The sequence below is a fragment of the Cucurbita moschata genome, unplaced genomic scaffold, assembly GCF_002738365.1.
Source record: "Cucurbita moschata cultivar Rifu unplaced genomic scaffold, Cmos_1.0 Cmo_Scf00010, whole genome shotgun sequence".
Lineage (NCBI taxonomy): Eukaryota > Viridiplantae > Streptophyta > Magnoliopsida > Cucurbitales > Cucurbitaceae > Cucurbita > Cucurbita moschata.
Genome location: NW_019268526.1, coordinates 5,191,773 through 5,211,688, shown reverse-complemented (window position 1 = coordinate 5,211,688; position 19,916 = coordinate 5,191,773). Strand labels below are relative to the sequence as shown.

Here is a 19,916-nt window from a genome sequence, read left to right as displayed (position 1 = left end):
AATTTAAATAATTATTTTTTTAGTGGATTAAAATTTTAACTTATAGCTAATCAGGGCTTAATTATGCTAATTTTGAAATCGATAATTATATATGGAACGGGCTTTTATTAAAAAAAATATATATTAATAACTTAGTTGACTTGGCCCACAAATCCAAAAGGCTAACGCTGGTGATCTGTTTTAACCTCGTGTGACGTGTCTACATGTAATTGGTGTAACGATGGAGATACTGAACGTAGGGGAACAAAGCCCAAACCTGCCAGTAATAATATCACGGAATCGGAAATTTTTTCTGGTTAAACGGATCTTGCTCCAACTTGTAAGGAAGAGAGGGAATCTTGGAAAGAGAGCGATGAAGAATGAGAGAGATGGGTTTTAATTATTGAGTTTTTAAGGTTTATTACTTCGTTTGATTGTATCCACACATTAATACCCTCCAAAAATCTCCTCCTTCTTCGAGCCTCGAACGCCCATTAAATACTTGCCTTTCTCCTTTGGTCTTGCACACAACCTGTTTGATTATTTGCTCAAGAGAGGGATTGAGGGGGATTGACAGCTCTGTGAGTGGTGGTGAAGGATTTGATGGTCTTTTGATGAGGAAGACGACTTCGTTTTGAGGTGAGAATAAAGGACCCCAAATTCTTCATCACTTTCATCATCATTATCATCATATCCTCAAATCCATCTCTTTTTACCTCTTCTTCTTTGTTGCCATTAGTTCAAGATCTCAGTGTCCTTGTCTCGCGTGTAATTTCTACATTTCTTACAGTTCTAAGTTGTTGGGTGCACCCATCTGTGGCTTCTGTTCTAACCCAACAGCCCCGATCTGTTTGTTTGCCCACCTCATTCTTTTGGTTTAAATCTTTTTTAAGAAACGAAATCAGAGATTTTGGAGATATGGGTCATTGCATCTAGACTCTTTAGCTTTATTATCCTTAATTTTCCCCCTCTTGGGGTTCCAGGTGTCAGAAAACCACAATTGATTTGAGACTGCCCCACTTAATCGACAAGCTTCATTCGTGGGTTCATCCAATACAACCTATTTAACTCTCCTCCCCTGATTTTTATTTGAATAACAGCTGGGTTTGGGCGTTTTCTACGTTTGAATGCTTTAAAGGAAGAAAGATTGAGAAGCTGAGGAAGCTGTAAGTTAAGCCGAAGTTTCAACACCAGAGTTTGTCTTGTGAGGTGGCTAAAGGCACCTCTAGTTTGCTCTGTTAGAGTTTGGCGAGGAGGCCCACCTTTGGGGTTGGTGGGCTTATTTGATCGGATTAGAACCCTCATCTGAAATGTGCCTCAGGCTCCCATACTAAGCTTACCTTTTCCCCTTGTTAACCATTGTGTTCTTCCCACAGTTGGTTCTTCCATTGATCTTTTCCACTGTCTTTTATTTGATAAATACCTCTTTTGTGATGCTTCTTTGTTTCTTCCTCACATGTATTTCCTTCATTTTCTTTTTAAGGTCCCTCCTTCTCAAACCTCTCCCATCATGGGCAGGTGAGATGAGGTTCTTGTCCCATTGGCTAGGGAAAGAATTATCGTTCCTTCCCATCTACAAGGTGATCAAGAATAGTTTTTGTACTTATATATCTAGTATTCCATCCAATATATCCTTTAAAAAGAAGCATCTTTCGAAAGTAGAGAATGTTGAGGAAAGTGATGCGATGTCCGTGTTGGACTTGCCGGAATTGGCTTTAGAATGCATTCTAGAGAGTCTTCCACCTGATGCTCTTTGCAATATGGCGGGTGTTTGTAGATCATTGAGAGAGAGATGCATAAGTGACCATCTTTGGGAGAAGCACATGAAAAGAAAATGGGGTAAAGTTATTGGTCAAGCTGCTTACAGAGAGTGGCAATGGCATCTTGCTTCTAGAGCGGGTGCGGGTAACCTTAAGCAAAACAATCAAAGGAGCTTAATTAGACTTTTTTCCTTTGGTTGGTCTCTTTCATGGATTAGATCAAAGGTTCATGACAAGAACACGCCACGTAATTCTATACCGGTTGATTCTATCATGGCTTGGTATCTTGCTCTTGAAACTGGCAAATTCTGGTTCCCGGCGCAGGTCTATAACCGTGAGGTAAACAACTAGTTATCATATACTTCAATTTGTTAACTAACTTCTTTTTTATGTATTCAGATTTCACCCCTTCTCATCATTAAGTTTTTAGCTCTTCCTGATCTACATATTCAATTATGCAGAATGGCCATGTTGGTTTCATGTTGTCTTGTTATGATGCAGAGCTTTGCTATGATCCCCGTTCGGACACCTTCCAAGCGAGGTGATTAAGCGAACTGCCCTTGTCTAACTCGATCGCGCAATTATCGTGCTGTTACTGTCTTTCTTTTACTTAGTCTCATTACAGTAGTAGTAAATGGACTGTTTGTTACAGGTATCCTCCACATGGTAGGCGAGCAATCGCACTAGAAAACGGGGTGGAATGGGAGAGGCTTAGAGCACCACCCATCGATACTCCTCCGCACAATCTTCATGTCTCCGACTGTCTGAACGAATTATTCCCTGGTGACCATATTGAGATACAGTGGAGAAAGAACAAAGATTTCCCTTATGGTTTGTTCTTGAGCCTGGATCTATTTTCAGCTTTGGAATTATCTTATAGAATTTCTACCTGTTCTGACTCCTTATAAAAGAACTTTGTTTCGTATTAATATACTTAAAAGAAAAGTAATCATATCAAGAAGCCTTCACTCCTTAATAGAACTGTTGTAACCTTTTGTAGCTTTGTTTGAGTCGTTAGTTAATTTAAGGGGTTGTAAAATATGGCATGTACATTGCAGGTTGGTGGTACGGAGTTGTAGGTCACTTGGAAACATGTGATGGGAATAATATTCACTGCAGATGTCATTACAGTGGTGAGTTTAGTTTTATTCGGCACTTTTAATTTAAGCATTTATTTTGGATTGTTCCTTGGTGTGTGTGTGTTCTGAAATCTTGATTATGAGATTCAGCTCCAAATATAAACCAATTAAATGGAAGAATAAAGCATAAAAGATCCACAAAAAGAGGGGACATAGCCAAAAAAGAATACAAACAACCAACTTTTGGTGATAAGAAACAGAGGACAAAGAGGTGCATTACAATGTTAGGTAAATAGGTTTAGGTAAGGGAATATCGGTTCAAGGAAGGTTTTCGGTTGAGCCTTTCCTTCCTGTTCAGTCTCATTAATCATTCCTACTTAACCTTTCAAAAAAGAAGAAATTGATGAGGCAATAAAACCGAGTGAAAGAAATAGTTCAGTCTCATTAATCTTCCCTTAACTTAAAGAAACAAGCAAACACCTACCTATTTAGAACCTCAATCAAAGAGATAGGGAAACCCGAGTTCAATCCGGGGAGGATAATTATGAGTAAATTAGACTTAAGAGTTAATTGTTATCTGAACCTTTACATTTGTAGAAAATTACCCAAACGTTCTTTAAAAGATTAGGCATTACTTAAAGTGTGGATGAAACGAATGTGGCATGGGCAGAGCCAGTTTGTCTGGGTTGCCATTTCAGCACCCTATCAAAAAGCATCTCATTTTTTAAATGTGGACCAAACTTTTTGTGCTATTTGATTGGTCCCCTAGACATTATTGTCAGTATGTTATTATTTCTACCAACATATTCATAGCTTAGTCTGGGTGGAATTCTTATGTCCAACCACTCATCAATTGAATTGTCTTAGTGGAACGTTTATAGGCCAACCACTCTGACGTAATTGAACGTTTCCCTAAGTCTTTAAGTCTTTTGAGTCGGTGATGTCTTGTATAGTAATGCTATGAATGACCCAGTCTCTTCTACGAGTAATAATAGATAGAAGCAAAAGAACATTCTCCAGTACTTACAAGACATGTCAAGCTCGAACACGTGGATTTGAGATTCAAACCTCTACCCTTTTGGTTAAGAATATAATGCTTTAACAAATTGAGTTATACTAAGTTGACACTCTTACGTATTAATGATGACTAAAAGTGGTTGTTTATACGTAAATTTTGTCAATAGACACTGTGGTATTAGAGTTCAATCAGTACAACCCGGGTTCGAGATGGAGACTCGCAAGTATAAACCGAAAAGAACATCGAGAGGAAGGCAACGAGATTGACGGGTTCTACGGAGGAATCAGAAAGCTTCGGTTCGATGAAGAAATTTTGATGTGGAAGCAACTTTGGCCTACAGACATCTTGGAGTAGTAGATCCTTCTTCTTCCCTTTGTATAAACCAATTGTTTTGCGTTGTTCAGGATACGAAAAGTGATGACAGCAGAAGAAGATAAAAGGGAATCTGTATGGATTCATTGATGTGAAGAGCATAGCTGTCTACTCTCCTTCCCACATTGTTGAGCTAATCTATTGCTTTAAATGTTATTTTGTTCCTTCTTTTTTGGTGGGAATCTCTCGTCGCTTCAATGCGATTTGTGGTCCTTCTAAAATTGCCTCCCTCTCATGCCTACATTCATGTTCAACACACACACAAGAGAACTCATGATTTTATAATACAATGTTGGGTAGTTGAGCGTCCCTTTCTTCCTTTCCGTTGTTGTCGCGAGACAAATTTCAAGAGCTGTAGCTTTTAGGGCATCATATGCCTTTCTTTCAAATAAAGAAAAAACGATTATTCATCGTAATAGAAATTAATCCCGTTTTGTAATTATTTGATTTTTGAAAATTAATCTTATAAATACTATAATCAAAGAGTTTTTTTTTTTTTTGTATTATTTATTTGCTTCGGAAGAATTCTCGACCCCTCTTTTTTGTTTTTAGTACAAGTTCGTTTCTTATTGAACACAAACGAAAAAAATAATATATTTAATTCCTTAACTAAAAAAATATTTGGAATGAAATATTTTTTTTAGTTAAGATTAAAATTTCATTAATGGTTATTGTAAGAATTTTTATTAATTAATTTCAAAGAATTAAATAGATTTTCAATAACCACTAAAATTCATTAAAAATTACAAGCATAAATGAAATTTGGTAAATGTAAATTTTGAAATCTATGAAATAAATGAAAAAACACAAAATTTGAGTAAACATGTAATATTAATGAACTAAATGGAAACTCTAAAATTAACTTAACTAATATTTGTTATACCAAACAATCTTTTGGCAATAAATATATACATATATATATATATATCAAACCATATAAGCTTGAGGGTAGAGAAGTTCTCATGTGGCGGATCTCGCGGACTTGAGACCGAGTTTTGCAAATAAGGATAGAAGTTTGCTAAGCTTGTTTCTCTTCCATGTACAAAACCGGTTGCCATTTCTGCGATTTCCGGTCGACTTCAAAATGGGCCCCGACATTATGAACCTGTTGAACCGGCTCCCGGTTTCCCGGTCCATATTCACAACTGCTCTTGCAAATGCCAATCCTTTGGGTTCAATGAACAGTTTTGGGTTTTCTACTGGTCCATTTTTCAAATTGGGCTGCCGATGGGGTAACTGGAGGCCCATAATTTGTTCTGTTGAGTTGTTCGGCATTCGTGGAAATGGTGAATGGGCCGATTTGGGCCCATTACTGTTTTCTTGCGTTTTCCCCGTTCCGTCTTTCTTCACGTTCTGTAAGGCTACCAAGAAAGGATCAAAATCATCGTTCCACAAATTCTGATGAACAAATTTGATTTTGAGCGCCGCGACCGGTGATCGAGGCGACGATGTGGTGGAGCTTTTGCCGCTGCGATGTTCGTTGAGGCGTTCATGAGGCGGTGGAATCTTGAGTCGAGGAGGAAGAGGAAGGACCTTCCCGTCTGAAAATAGTTCATCGGCAAACGCCATTGCAGGTAAGGATGCATCTTCGATTTGCACTCGTTTCTTGCTTTGTTGCTCTGGCCGATCCTCTAGATCGAAATCGACGTCGTTAAGATTGAAACGGGAGCTAGTTTCGAATTCAAACTCATCTATGGTAGAGTTTGGACGAGAATGTCCAAACGGAGATTTGTAGCGCTTCGGACTGGATGGCGCACTGTAAAACTCCATGTTCTTCATCTTCATTTTCGTGACTTTGGTTGAAAAATCGATTGTGGTTTTCATTTGACAGAAAACATTAGTTTTCGAAGCGAAGCATTATAAAGGAGAATGAGTAGCTTAGAGGAGAGATTGAGTGTAGAGGAATTTCTCCTGAATTGATGGATGAAGTTGTCATGTTTCTAAAGAAATTGAGTTTTCTTCTTGGAAGCTAATGTTTAGACAAGAATTTCTCTGTTCCGTATCTTGTAAAATCATCCGGATTCTCTGCATTTTCATCATATTATTTGCCGAATGACGATGGCCTTTGTTGCAAACAATTGGCCCTAACATTGTTGTCCGATCATCAAAAAATGTGAACATTAAACATTCCATCAGTCCTTAAAACTCTTGAAAATTCTGATGTTTGCAATCAAATTCTAATTTAGTTGAACATTCCATTGTCATTTAGAATATGAATATTTAGTTTTAAAAATTTACTAATTATTCTATTTTTCCTCTTCTAGAACTAAAGCATTTATTTTCTTTATTATTATTATTTTTTTTCATATTTTCAAGATTATAGATGAGAACAAATAACAGAGTATAACTATATGAGGTGTAAAGAAAAAATTTGCAAGCTTAAGCCATTTATTTAGTGTTAATAATTTAAATTTATAATTAACTTTTATTTTATATTATTAAAACAATGTAAAACACAATAGGGCAAGAAATAGAGGAATAAACAGGAAATTCAACCTTCAATTGTCAATAATATTGTAAAATATAAATATAGATTGATCCATTTTAAATTTTGTAATTATAAATAATTGAATAAAACTATAAAAAAAAACTATTTTTTTTAACCATATATTATTTGTATTAAGAAAAGTTGATATAATGATGAATGTCAAAATAAATTTATATAAAAAATTGGGTATAAATATAAAATTTGAGGAAGAACGCGGGAGCTTTACGAATTATCCATATTAGAAGCTGAATTTTTTTTTTTTTTAAGGTAAAAATACATATCTGTTTCCTCGTGGGAGATGTTGAATTGATGGAATCTCTTCCGTTGAACGCGCATCCATTGCAAGCTCAGTCCCACTGTTTCATGATCTCCCTCTCTTCCAAGCTCAAATCCGAACTTCATCGCTTCAGATTTCTCTGTACTTCTTCTTCGTCAGTTCGTTCTTCAGGAATCCCTACGAGACCTTCTTCTTCGGTCCGGAAAGAAAGCAGCGGCGGAGTTAAATTGAAGATCGCCCACACTCAACTCAAGGACAACTGGTTGGCTTCTCTATCGTGTCCTTTTCCTCTAGGTCACGATTACTCCGCCAATGGTAGACCAGGAGACCAAAATGCGACTTCAGACTGTGTTATTGGCGTCGACCCCGACGTTTCTGGTGCTGTGGCACTCTTGAGAACCGACGAATCGATTTCTTCGGCTCAGGTAATTGTTTTCGTTATCTCGTATATGTTACTTTAGGTTTTTGTTTTACACATTCCTCAAATCTGTTTTAAGTTTAGGGATTCAAATGATATGTGTTTATTCTTATGTGGACTTCTCAGCTATCGTTGTTGCTTCGTTCATATTCGGCAATTGGTTATATATTCTTAGCTGCTTCAGCCATAATGATTGAGAAATGAACAACAGTATGCAGATAAGAGCAAACAAAAAAAAAAAAAAACAAAAAAAAAAAGAAAGAAAGCGTATCCATAATTTTCTTGGACAAAAAAGAAAGGAAACATTTCTCTTTGTGATCCACTGGCCTGTTGAGGGGTAATGGTTTCACAGATGTCCCCATGCATTTCTCTTTTGATGACCATATTTACTCTCTCTAGAGGTCGGTACAATTTTTTTTTTTCAATTAGTTTTATTTATTGTAATTTCTTATGTTCTTCAATTCTTTAGGTATACGATTCTCCTCACCTGCAAGTACTAGTTGGTGGAAAGAGACGGAAACGGTTAGATGCTAAGTCAATTGTCCAACTTCTTCACAGCTTTAATGCTCCCATTGGTACGATTATATATCTGTAGGTTATTGCCTTTGATTGTACTAGAATCGAGTGTTTATTTGATTCTCAATCATTCATGTTTCTGGGTAGGATGCCTCTGATCAAAACAAAAAGAATAGTTGGCTTCTTATAGCCGAAATAATTTATGCAGAGAAATTGGATGTGTCCTTTTAGAGTTTCTTATACAAAAGGAAGTGCAGACTTAACAAATTGAGCTTCTTCACCCGAGACTCTTTAACTTCACATGTTTTTTTTTTACGCTGGTTTAGTAGGAAAACTTAACAATATCCTTTTTCTCTTCTTCCCTTTGCTTGTAGGGTCTCCTCATTTTGATGCGTAGTTATATTTTCTTCATTTAATCATTCGAGTGGTTCTGCTTTTAATGTGTTGGTGATCCCTTACTTTAGGTACTACTGCATATCTGGAGCAGTCAACCCCATTTCCACAGGATGGAAAACAGGTATGCGAATGATTTTAGTTGGAGGACTCTGTAGAACCTAGATCTTGTGCTAAGAAGATGCAATCCTTGTTAAAATCGACACTTTTTTTTCTTCATTTGTTTTCTTGAATAATCATTCTTTTCTATTTTCATATCATGAGTCTTAATTGTTATAATCAAACATCCAGACTGGTAAGTGGTCTGGCATATTTGGAAGGAGAGGAACCTGGAGAATATTTATGGATAATGCAGAGGAGTTACCTTGAGTGTGTGTGGCTGGCTATTTTCTCTATTTCTTTTTGAGCTTCCATGACATAATTTGGAGGACTGGTTGAGCTAAAATCCATAGATTTTGTTTTGTTGGGTACATGATCCTACCCTTCTTCTATTGTTTCGATTTCCATCTTTTAATAAATTTTGTTTTTATTTTATATTTTTGCTTTAAAGGGGTGGTGGAGTGGAGGATTCGGTTATGGATTGTGGATTGGCGTATTAGTTGGGCTGGGTTTTTCAGTTGTTCCTGTGCCATCTCTTGCGTGGAAAAACAAATTTCAACTCTCAGGAAAGGATACTTCTAAGGTCAGTTCAGCCAAATTACCGACATTAGTCTAGCGAGCTGTTTCATTCATATATAGATCAAACACTTCACAATTTTCAACAATAAAAATGAAGGGCAAACAAAGAAGCCATTTACTTATAATCAATATTTTAGTTTTCAGCGTGTCTTTACCAGTATTAAAAAGTTATTTGCAGACTATATAATGTTAGGTTAAATTCTGTTTTAATTTAATGATTTTACACTTGTATGTTTTTTGGCAATCATCCTATGTTTCATACTGAATAAGGACAAAGGTCGTCTCTTATGTGCTATTCAACTTTCGTATAAAAAAAATAAGGAAGTTACATCGCATATAGGACAGAAATAGCTGACGGGCAACTGATTCTCTCCAAAATTGAAAACAGAGCAGCCATTTATCTCAATAATGGTTACATTTCTGTTTAGTTTCAAAACTTGGCTTTTGTTGATATGTGAAGAATTATACTCTTACCACTTCTACCATAATGCTTCACACTGTTACAGAACATGCCTTGTTCATTTAAAATTGTAACCTCTTTTAGTATCCCAATTTTTCCTGGAATGAATTGTCATAGAAGTCGATGAATCAATACTGAAGTTAAAAGGAGACCGACTTGAACTCTATGCTTTAATTTCTTTAATTAGTTAATTTTAACTGTATGCTATATTACTTGACTGTATTTGGCAGTAACGAAGAAGCCTTTTGTTTAGTACTTGCTACATTTTATGTATTTTGCACCTTGAAATTATTTACTGACGTTGGTTTCAAGAATTACTGAATTAGTTCCGGTGTTCTCCTAGCAAGTGCTAAAAGTCGATTATATTATTTTGCAGCTCCTGCTTTCTGCGATTGTATGCTTGATTGTATATTTTATTATCCAAAAGTATTCTTTCCCAGACTAATTTTATTTTTTATATTGATTTGGTAGGATGATAGCCGGAGGGTTGCATCCACATTATTTCCAACTCTAAGCCCCCTTCTGAAGAGGAAAAAAGATCATGGTATTTTACTACGTATTCTGTTTTCTGCACGTGTCAATACTTCATACGTTTATATTTGAACAAGAACTTGAATATCATACTTCACGAATCATACACATCTTCGGCAATTTAAATATGGAAGTCTTGGCCTTTTAAACTTCTATTTTTTGAAATTTCGTGGCTGCTAGGAGCTAAAATCCGTGATCAAAACCCAACATTTGCACGGTCATTTCATTACGTGTCGTGTACCAGGAAAAACAGAGTTTGGGGGTGATATGATGAAAATTATTCTTTCATGAACCCCTTGAATATTTTCGCCTGGCAGAAGAAAGCTCTATGATCTTGGTCTTGACCTTATGATTTTGTCGTATTGGCAGGGAGGGCTGAGGCTTTACTCATTGCTGCTTATGGAAAAGGCTTGAACTTGAATGTGGAAACACCGTCCGTTTTGGAGGAGTCGGTAGTGTCTTAGAAATGGCAGCTGGTTCTGGCTTTCTTCGTCCATTGAATTCAGGTTCAAGTTTATGATGAGGTTCTTTGCTTTAGATTATTTTGGCTCAGGCAACTATCCTTGCTAAGTTAGAAATGAGCCTTGTAGTAGTAAACAAAACATGATTATACATTAAATGCATACTCCCTCTTTATCACTTCAAATTAAAAGAAAAAATTATAAATTTTGCCTCAAAAGTTTAGAATATGTCCATTTATTGTTTTAATTCAATTCTACCTCTAATAGATCAATATATACAAAACTAAAGTTGAAAAATCAATGACATTTTTAAACAAACATGAGGAGTCAAAACTTGAAATTTAACCCAAAGTAAGGAAGTTGACAAACACATTGTATCTTTTTAAATTTTAGAACAGTGAGAAGGGAGAAATATATAAGTAAAACTAGATTGGCTAAGGTTTTGACATTGACATGCGTCAGAAGAAAACTGGCCCGTGGGAGCATCTCATAACTTATGCAGAAACCAAAAGCTCGGAGAAGAATGCGGAGATCTACTGAACTCGAGGGTAAATTTTGACAATGAATTGTAGTTAACAGCAAATTTACCTTCAACTCCTCATTGGCTGATATCTTTCATAAAAGTTTCGCCATCCAGCCTCGAAGTAAAAAGACAAACAGAACAAGTCTAATAATTTTAGGCCATATGCCATCTCTTCCAAAATGGTTTTTTGCCAGTCAAAAATCTTCCTGGTGCGCCAAAGCTTCTTCTATTTAAGTGTGATCTCGTAGATGACTCCTTGAAGATTTCCAACCACAGATCGAGTTCCAGCTACTTCAGTCATCTGCATCCCGTGCCGAGAAGCTTCATCGAGTATCAGTGCATCCATGCTACAAAGGAAATGAATGAAAACAACTTTTAGTAAATAAGACATTTGTGCATTTGTGGTGGTAGTCTCCTCTTATCGACTATATCACTAAAGAACATTGCTTGAGGTAGTAATCTAAAGAACACCACAATTGCGTGGTTCAGGAAAAAAAAAAAAAAGTGTGAAACTGCCAAGTGACGAAAATAACAAGTGATCATCAAATGGTGTTGTTCTGTGTGTGTATGTTTTGCACATCATGTCTGATGCTAGATGCTTAAAACCAGGTAGATGAAAAAAAAAAAAATACAAAAGATGGGGGCGGGCAGGGTAGAGGAACTGGACTGCGGAAGGAAAGAAGTATGAAGCTGAAGCTAAATTTAGATGTCTACTTTGAACACTGACATTCAATGCACAATTTTCAATTGGCAGCAATAAGCCAGTGGTCCTTGCTAAAACTTCTCAGAACCTTTTGGAAATCCAATATCAATTCATATTGTGGTCTTTATCACAAAGCAGCCCATCTATGTATAGATGCAGAGTGACTAATCAGTATAGTGGTTAAGGAATGGAACATTCCTATGTCTACCCTTATCAACAAAGTACGATTAGAGAGGTTTCTTGAGAAGCTGGAAACAAAATAATAGTACAAAGCCAAAGAGTTACTCACATCTTAGCTCGGGATACGTATGCTAGAATGAATTTGCATTTTCCTCTTCCTCTTACTTGGAGGAGCCGTTCTGCTGTTTCGAAAAGCAAGGGTACACTTGATTGTTGAAAGCTTAATAACTGTTAAGGTTCTTCATAGATGAAAATGCAACATTTCCTGTAAATACAAGCTATACAAACATATTTACATGCTCGTGGTTTCATTCTTGCCTAAAACCGTGGGAGGAACAAAGCTAATGCTGCTTTATTCTGATATTCTTTCTATTTGGTAGAAGGTATGAATTAGAGACAGGGTAAAAGAAAATGATTGAAACCAAGCAGCTAGAGTTTTGCTCGCCTTTCTCCTGCCATTATATATCTGCATGGAAATTCTCAACCCTGATAAAATCTTTAATACAAAAAATAGAAAATGAAAGAAAGAAAAGCTACCTTAAGTAAAAGGATTAAAAATTTATTAAAATGTTAAAATAGAAGAAGAAGAAAACAAAGGAAAAGAAAACAAACAATCCTGCCTTTCAAAGACTTTCTACCCCTATGTGCCAAACCAATTATCGACCTAATGTGGCAGCCGCAGGCATTAGCTAATATATGGATTTGAAATGTGAAGTATTAAATACCAATATACTGAATAGACCCGAACTCGTGACTTACATAAGAAGTCTGATTAAGTGATAGAACATTTGGTCAAGGTATAACATATGTTCCTAAGAATAACCAATCATATAAAGAGGAAAAAAATGAGGATGAATCAATCATAATATCATATCATATCAGTATTTCTACCACCTAGGAGAAGATTATACCGTCACATTCTATATTTTACCAATTAGCAAAAGGAGGAATTTTTGGTGAGTTTTAAAACCTTAGGCTCATTCCATATCTCTGCTGTTCAACACCAAAACTGATTTTGTCATTTTAACATTTCTTGAGCAAAACGAAGAAGAAAGAGTCAGGATATAGATATCAGCACCAAGAATTAGATCAAATCCACCAGAATACTTGTCTATAACTTGGGTTATCTGATCAGAATTTCCCCATTCAAGCTTCTCAGCCACTAGTCCTGCATAGAATCGTAAATATCATATCAGCACATCCAAACAAATAACTTATTTTCCATCTTGTTTCTCTCACCAGCAGAATTTCCGAACGATTCAGGAGATGCATGAAGCTGTATATTTTGCTTCAGGATCTGTGATATAATAATATAAACGAGGTCATGAAACAATAAATAGAGAACAACCACTTGGTATATACATATTTTTAGTTTATTCAGATTAGTTTAGTGACCTCACCTTTAGAACTTCCTCGTTATGGTCTGTCAACACCACGTTGTGGCAAAATTTGCTGCAAAGTATTCCAGTGATACCTGTATTTAAAACAATTGCCCATATCATAGCAGAATTTCATCATTGGGCATTATATGGAACATAGCGACATAATGCAAAAACTTCTATTGGATAAGTCTATTCTCTTTCTGCCTTCCACTTGATAAGTCTATCCAGTAAGTATAACCATATTAAACATCTCAATCTATGATTTACATGCGCAAACTACGCAAAGTATCTCTGCTATAGAAGTCACAAGGGGAAGAAATCAAATTCAGTCAAAGTATACATACCCACACCAGATCCTAATTCAATGATAGAACATCCTTGAAGCAGGTGAGCATGTTTGGAAAGATAATTGTTCATCAGCAAGGCACCAGGCCACACTAATTGCCCCGTTAAATCAAAATCAGCTGTTTCAAGAATTGTTAGTTCAGCAACATTTCCAGGGAATCATGTAACTTGATGTGCTCATATTGAGGGAAAAAAGAACAGGATTATCTCAATGAAAATAAATTAAACATTAATATATCATGAATATATTGATTCTAACCTCAAATTTTTAGAAGGTTGAAACATCAAATCTTTACAAGGTTGAGATACACAGAGAAATTCAAGAAACGTATCATTTAAACTCATCAGAGACATTTGAGGTCACATTTTAGCAAATAAGAAATGAATCAAATTAACATCATCGACAAAAATCACAATGGGGATTCTATTATCCAAGCAATACATGTGACAGAAAGATTCCTCCTAACCCCAGTCTAAGAAAATTACTAAGTATTCGCCAATTAGCATTAACAAACAGAGAGAGTGGATACAGAAAGCCTTAGCAAGGCAACTCCAACGAGAAACTCACCAGAATTTTAAAAAATATTTCAAATACCTAATATAAGCCTGAAATTCAAGTCTATTAACACCTGAATTTTCAAATATCCAATATTAACTTTCACAGGTTCGTTATTTTTATTGTAATATCGATCAATTTTATCATTTGAATAAGTCTAAACCTTAAAACTTACAGAAAAACCGAGCTAATAACATTGATCACTCTTAGACGATCGTAGTCTGGTGCATTTGCGAGCACAAATTGGCATCTTGGTGCCAACAATTACTTTATAGCTTCCTTCAATTAATGTTTGTTAATATCATCCAAATTCAGGAGCGAATAACAACATCCCTAAACTTATCGGATTGGCATAAAGCAAATTACGCACATCGTTTCATTTGACATCGAAACTAACAAGGTATGGCAATGTACAGGGAAGTGAATCCAAAAGGAAACAATGTCGAAAATCCTCCAGTAATCCGAGACAATACTGGTAAATAGTATTTTAACGATGCAATCATGTAAAATGGAACATACTCCTCAAATCGCAGAAGTTGAAAAGGCAAACTCACTAGAAGCAGACTGAAGACAGAGGAGTTCAATCTCATGGGATCCGAATGCAAACGTGGTGAGCTGATAGCTGCATATTCGTATACCAGACACCATAAGATTCTGGCAGAAAGAAACAACAAAAAAAAAAAAGAAAAAGGAAACGGCATTGATAAAGAGAGAATTACTCATTGTTCATAAAGAATGAGGCATCTAAACAAACGATGTCCTCTTCTTCCTCTTCTCTTTCCATCTATCGCTACCTCTGCAAAAGCTTCGACACTCAGACACTCCGCGCTGCAGGTCTGGAGTTGGGTTAAAGCTCAAGCGCGCGCACACAAAATGGTCCGCCTGGCTTGAATGAGAGAAAAAGCTGGCAAATTGCTCGCCGACTTCGAAACTACGAACTTTATCAAAATTAATTTACTTCAAATGATATTTTGTTGAAATTTTTTTATATGAACTCGTAGTAATGATGCATGCTTTCATCGTTTTTTTCAACAGGATTGGTATTATAGTTTTACCTAATTGTATATGCCCAACAAGATCACAAACCCTAATACTTGATAGTTTATGGTCTTCCGTGAATAATTCAGTTGTCAAATTGCACTTAGGGTCGTAGCAGGAACATAACATTTTTCATAAGGGTGTGGAAACCTCTCCCTAGTAGATGCATTTTAAAACCGTGAGACTGACGACGATACACAACGGGCTAAGATGAACAATATCCGTTTGTGGTGGATTCGAGCCGTTACAAATGGTATCAAAGTCAATCACCGTATGGTGCGATATACTAGTCGGTGTATGACTAGACTCTCTCCATAGTAAAGAAAAAAACTGACAATATCCATCACATTGTTTATTGAGCCAGACATGATGAAAAATGATATAACCACGCCATTCCATATGCCTTAAAGAGTAGATGTGAAATGTCACGTTCCTGAACTTGGAACTATTTGAGGGTTGCTGTATTGTCGGTATCACAACTTACTCTCTTTTTTAATATTAATGTAATACGAGACACGTAAGGTAAAGATCGAAATCGAAAGATATAATTAATATTGATATGGAAATGAATTTTTTTTTTCGAAGAGAGGAAGCTTAAGAGAATGAAGAAGTGACCAACTTCCAACTGACAACAACCTACCACCTCTCCTTCCCCAGAACAGAAGAAACCACAATTTATTGATACTGACCTAAATTCTGCGATGGAAAAGAGAGAGAAAATATATGCAAATTTCCGCATTTACGACGTCCACCAACCCAACAAACACAGGCAAATTTCAATTTCATTTTTGTTCGCAACGCGGTTTGTTGCTCTTCAATTTCATCGCATCGGTTACCATTTCATCATCTCTACCGCGCTGAAGTGTTCCTTTCCTGATTTCCCGCTTTAGGTTCGATTCTTTTCTTCTCTCCTCTTTCCTTTTTGCCTTTTTTTGTTTAGGTTTTTTGGAATTTTTTTCTGGAATTTCTGTTGCTCGTGTTTGGCTGTCCAAAAAGTGTAGGTATTATAGAAGTCATTGATATTGTTACCATTCGCTGTTTCTATGGTGTTCATAAATTATACAATCTGTACGCTAATTGGTTCGTGTGAAGGAGTTGGCTTGATTTTGTAATTTAGTTTTTCTCTTTTGAAAAAATGGGTTATGATCATCGCCTGCGAGTTTTCTCTAATCCTGAATTGCGATCGCTTCTATTAGTTTTTTTGAACATGCTTGTTACGGAAGATTGTTGAAATTCAGTTGTTAAATTGGATATAGTTCTCCTATTACTTACTTTGAGCCCTCAGTTTTCTATCATATGCCATCTCCTTGATGCTGTGCTGAATTTTACACACAATGTTAGAACTTGTGGATGGATTGTTGAAACCTCCCTTTTAATCTTTGATTTGTAGGGGGCCAATGAAACTTAACTTTCCTTATATGGGGAAGTCGTGAGATGTCCTTGTAAAGGTGTATTTCAAGAAAACATATGGTGTCATTTGCTTAATGTAACAACGCTAGTAGATATTGTCCTCTTTGGGCTTTTCCTTTCGGGCTTCCCCTCAAGGTTTTTAAAATACGTCCTTTTCCTTTCGGGCTTCCCCTCAAGGTTTTTAAAATACGTCCGATAGGGAGAAGTTTTCACACCCTTATAAAGAATGCTTCGTTCCCCTCCCCAACCGATGTGGGATCCATCCCCTTTGGGGCCTAGTGTCCTCATTGACACTCTTTCCCTTCTCCAATCCATGTGGGACCCCCCAATCCACCCCCCTTCACGGCCCAGCGTCCTAGCTGGCACATCGTCTCGTGTCCACCCTCTTTCGGGGCCCAGCCTCCTCGCTGGCACATTGCCCCATGTCTGGCTCTGATACCAATTGTAACAGTCTAAGTCCTCCGTTAGCTGATATTGTTCTCTTTAGGCTTTCTCTTTTGGGTTTCCTCTCAAGGTTCTTAAAATGCGTCTATTAGGGAGAGGTTGCCACACCCTTATAAAAAATGCTTCATTCTCCTCCCCAACCAACGTGGGATCTCACACTTACATTGGAAGATGGAATCTATATATACATGTGGTGGACATGTATGCATTGGAGATTTTTTGATGGCAAGAAGAATATTTCTTTATCAGTTACATGCAAGATCAGTGCGCTCTTGCCATTCCATTCTTGAGTGAGCTCAGTGTACAAAACATCTAGGGAATAGTTGCTTGTCTTGATTGGTATATTTGTGAATGAGAGGTGTTTGTTCAGTGCAACCTTGAGATTAGTATTGGAGGATTGTGCATTTAAGAATTTAATATTGACGTGCAATGGAAGAACTATGAAAGAGGAATTTTTGGACTTCTATTAGAAAAATAAAGCTCATTACAGAATTTGTAGCTTCTCATTATCTGTTTTATTTAATGTGGTGATGGTGTATTTAAACGGTGTAGATACAAAATTACTAGAAGTTGTTTTAACTATGACGAGTAAGATCAATGAATTTTTTGGATAACTGGGAGTTTGAGCTTTGCTCACCTTGAGGTACCTGTGACCGCCCCAGAGCCTGGACCTGAAGATATCAAGGTAATAGCCCAAGTCCACCTCTAGCAGATATTGTCCTCTTTAGGCTTTCCCGTTTGGGCTTCCCCTCAAGGTTTTTAAAACGCATATGCTAGGAAGAGGGTTCCAACCCTTATAAAGAATGCTTCGTTCTTCTCTTCAACCGATGTAAGATCTCACATCAAGGGTTTTTGGTATTAAGCCCACCCGAAGGTTTGAACTTGGTACCTCTAAGCTGGTATGATTAAGAGACCCCAAAAGCCCTTGTCATCAATTTGCAGATGATTTAGTACAAACGTGCATATTATCTTATGTTGGAGCCCCTGCCCTGTTGCTTGGGAGAGCTATTTGCATCTAAATTTATCAATTGGAAGTTGAGACTCTCTTTCTTAATTGGCATGTGGTGAATGCACGAATAGGTCATCCATTGTATGAAATTTCATTATATATTGATCTTCTTTACATATATATGAGAGACTAAAAGAATAAATTTAATAATTGCTTGCTTCTTCAATCAAATAATATCACACCAGTTGATAGAAGCAATTAGAAAAATAGATTTAACTAGTCTATTATTAAGGTTTCATCTGTTATTTGTTCTTCTGCAAGTAAGATAGCTATATCACTCTAGACGTGGCAGAAACTTAGTTGGTTTATTTCTCAAACTCAGTTCTGGTTTTTGCTTCTGCCTCCACAATGTCGAGTTTGGAGGAGCCACTTGGTCTTGACAAGTTGCCAAGCATGAGCACAATTGACCGGCTACAAAGATTTTCATCTGGTGCCTGCCGACCAATAGGAGATGACATGGGAATGGGTATCTGCTGGATTCAAGGGGGGAGAAGCAGCTCATCCAATACTTGCAAGTAAGCAGAATATTAAAGTCTTTTGGAAGAAAACCGAACTTTTCTTAATTTTTTCAGCTTGCTTTTGCACATTTTGGTTCTGCGATTCTTGATGGTATGGGATGGTTCTATGACAGAAGACCACCTTGCAAACAATCTGGGCGCATTGTTCTTTCAGTTATTTCTTACTAAATTGTCATTTTTGCAATCCGCTCGGCCACACTTATCTCCAATATGACATATCATCCTCAGGGAATATGATGAGGATGCTAGAGAGACGTTTCCGTGGAGAAGACATAGGAAAGACACATCCCAAAATGGCTCCGTCAATAGGAGGACATCGAGCGCAGGCCTGGAAAAAATAGTGTCTGGAAATTTTTGTGATTCACATTGTTCTCCAGGTCATGAATACAAGACTAAGAGTAGTAGCAACAACATACAGCATACTACAAATAAGGTGATTTGATACTCATTAGACCTGATATCTGTAACGACTCTCTTTGTTTTACCCGCATCCATGCATTTCTATATCCTTCTAGTTGCTTTTCTTGCTATACCTCGTACCTATCATATTCTAGATGTTTTGCAAACTTTTATCAGATGATTTGGTGGGCTATGGAATCTCTCTTTAGAATGTGACCTTTTCATACTTATTTCGGACACGGGCTTGCAGTTTTTGAAAGATATACCAAAGTTTGTGAAGATAGTAGAAGTTGGTCCAAGGGATGGGCTTCAAAATGAGAAGGGTATGGTACCTACATCTGTGAAGGTGGAATTGATCCATAGACTAGTATCTTCAGGATTGCCTGTTGTTGAGGCTACCAGTTTTGTATCACCTACACGGGTGCCTCAGGTACTTTTGGTTTAAGTTCCTATCTTTTTTAGCCATAGTTTTAAAATGATATTAAAAATAGTCGTTTGAATCTCTTTTGAGTTCATTAAAGTATATACTCAGTCTTCTTTCTACTTTAGTGGTCTTGCCTTTACTGTTTACATCGCTTGATTGCTACAAGACGAACTAATGTTGCTGTGGATTTGAAATAAGTTCTTTAAAACTTCTCATCATTTAGGATTTCTAAATTCTGATATCATCTGATTAGGATTAGAGTGGGAGTTGAACCTTTTCTCGCAATAGTTTGATCAAATGAAAACATAGTTCATTTCTTAGATTTTTACCATACTTCATGTCACTGGTGCTCCAATATGTGAGTTACGTAAAGTATATATTTTTTTTTATCCTTTGTCCAGTTATCTGATGCAGCCGAAGTGATGGAAGCCGTTCGTAATTTGGAAGGTGTTAGGTTGCCAGTTTTAACTCCTAATTTGAAAGTGGGTCATCTTGTAAAATAATGTTGATTTTTTTTTTTTTTTTTTTTTTTTTTTTTTTTTTTTTTTTTTTAAA

General features: G+C 36.6%; 4 protein-coding genes across 7 annotated transcripts in view; 3 read left to right on the top strand and 1 right to left on the bottom strand.

Annotated features, from left to right (window-relative positions):
- The first annotated feature begins 299 nt into the window (after nucleotides 1-299).
- Nucleotides 300-4,527, top strand: LOC111448268 (F-box protein At2g32560). The gene is made up of 5 exons (XM_023087750.1): nucleotides 300-2,078; nucleotides 2,201-2,280; nucleotides 2,392-2,570; nucleotides 2,798-2,872; nucleotides 4,003-4,527. The coding sequence occupies exons 1-5, from the start codon at nucleotides 1,413-1,415 to the stop codon at nucleotides 4,188-4,190; spliced, it is 1,188 nt and encodes a 395-aa protein (XP_022943518.1). The 5' UTR covers nucleotides 300-1,412; the 3' UTR covers nucleotides 4,191-4,527.
- A 907-nt stretch (nucleotides 4,528-5,434) lies between these two features.
- On the top strand, nucleotides 5,435-10,628 carry LOC111448269 (Holliday junction resolvase MOC1, chloroplastic). The gene is made up of 7 exons (XM_023087751.1): nucleotides 5,435-5,782; nucleotides 6,964-7,398; nucleotides 7,861-7,966; nucleotides 8,372-8,424; nucleotides 8,851-8,982; nucleotides 9,910-9,982; nucleotides 10,339-10,628. Exons 2-7 carry the CDS (start codon nucleotides 7,006-7,008, stop codon nucleotides 10,431-10,433), a joined length of 852 nt encoding a protein of 283 aa, XP_022943519.1. The 5' UTR covers nucleotides 5,435-5,782; nucleotides 6,964-7,005; the 3' UTR covers nucleotides 10,434-10,628.
- A 118-nt stretch (nucleotides 10,629-10,746) lies between these two features.
- Nucleotides 10,747-15,154, bottom strand: LOC111448270 (protein N-lysine methyltransferase METTL21A). The gene is made up of 8 exons (XM_023087753.1): nucleotides 14,839-15,154; nucleotides 14,674-14,741; nucleotides 13,563-13,682; nucleotides 13,237-13,310; nucleotides 13,076-13,133; nucleotides 12,903-13,004; nucleotides 11,946-12,057; nucleotides 10,747-11,300 (listed from the first exon to the last, which is right to left on the bottom strand). The coding sequence occupies exons 1-8, from the start codon at nucleotides 14,901-14,903 to the stop codon at nucleotides 11,180-11,182; spliced, it is 720 nt and encodes a 239-aa protein (XP_022943521.1). The 5' UTR covers nucleotides 14,904-15,154; the 3' UTR covers nucleotides 10,747-11,179.
- A 590-nt stretch (nucleotides 15,155-15,744) lies between these two features.
- Nucleotides 15,745-19,916, top strand: part of LOC111449124 (hydroxymethylglutaryl-CoA lyase, mitochondrial) — a 6,630-nt gene continuing 2,458 nt past the window's right edge. Inside the window, exons 1-5 of one of the 4 annotated variants that reach the window (XM_023089002.1) lie at nucleotides 15,745-16,047; nucleotides 18,343-18,535; nucleotides 18,767-18,971; nucleotides 19,188-19,367; nucleotides 19,763-19,843. In XM_023089002.1, coding sequence (XP_022944770.1) covers nucleotides 18,369-18,535; nucleotides 18,767-18,971; nucleotides 19,188-19,367; nucleotides 19,763-19,843 — 633 coding nt within the window. In that variant the 5' untranslated portion in view covers nucleotides 15,745-16,047; nucleotides 18,343-18,368. Of the gene's footprint in view, nucleotides 16,048-16,133; nucleotides 16,159-16,185; nucleotides 16,238-18,342; nucleotides 18,536-18,766; nucleotides 18,972-19,187; nucleotides 19,368-19,762; nucleotides 19,844-19,916 lie in introns of those variants that run through there. The other 3 variants (XM_023089004.1, XM_023089003.1, XM_023089001.1) reach the window with 3 other exon arrangements.

What these genes read in the sequence shown, in the direction of transcription:
- LOC111448270 (XM_023087753.1), bottom strand. Translation starts at nt 14,903, where the DNA reads ATGGAAAGAGAAGAGGAAGAAGAGGACATCGTTTGTTTAGATGCCTCA. An exon ending in ATAACGAGGAAGTTCTAAAG is followed by an intron (nt 13,134 to 13,236) that starts GTGAGGTCACTA and finishes ATTATATCACAG; the next exon opens with ATCCTGAAGCAAAATATACA. An exon ending in AATTCTTGGTGCTGATATCT is followed by an intron (nt 12,058 to 12,902) that starts ATATCCTGACTC and finishes AACAGTTATTAA; the next exon opens with GCTTTCAACAATCAAGTGTA.
- LOC111448268 (XM_023087750.1), top strand. Translation starts at nt 1,413, where the DNA reads ATGCTTCTTTGTTTCTTCCTCACATGTATTTCCTTCATTTTCTTTTTA. An exon ending in TCGGACACCTTCCAAGCGAG is followed by an intron (nt 2,281 to 2,391) that starts GTGATTAAGCGA and finishes TGTTTGTTACAG; the next exon opens with GTATCCTCCACATGGTAGGC. An exon ending in GAACAAAGATTTCCCTTATG is followed by an intron (nt 2,571 to 2,797) that starts GTTTGTTCTTGA and finishes TGTACATTGCAG; the next exon opens with GTTGGTGGTACGGAGTTGTA.
- LOC111448269 (XM_023087751.1), top strand. Translation starts at nt 7,006, where the DNA reads ATGGAATCTCTTCCGTTGAACGCGCATCCATTGCAAGCTCAGTCCCAC. An exon ending in TTCCACAGGATGGAAAACAG is followed by an intron (nt 8,425 to 8,850) that starts GTATGCGAATGA and finishes TTTGCTTTAAAG; the next exon opens with GGGTGGTGGAGTGGAGGATT. An exon ending in GAAGAGGAAAAAAGATCATG is followed by an intron (nt 9,983 to 10,338) that starts GTATTTTACTAC and finishes TCGTATTGGCAG; the next exon opens with GGAGGGCTGAGGCTTTACTC.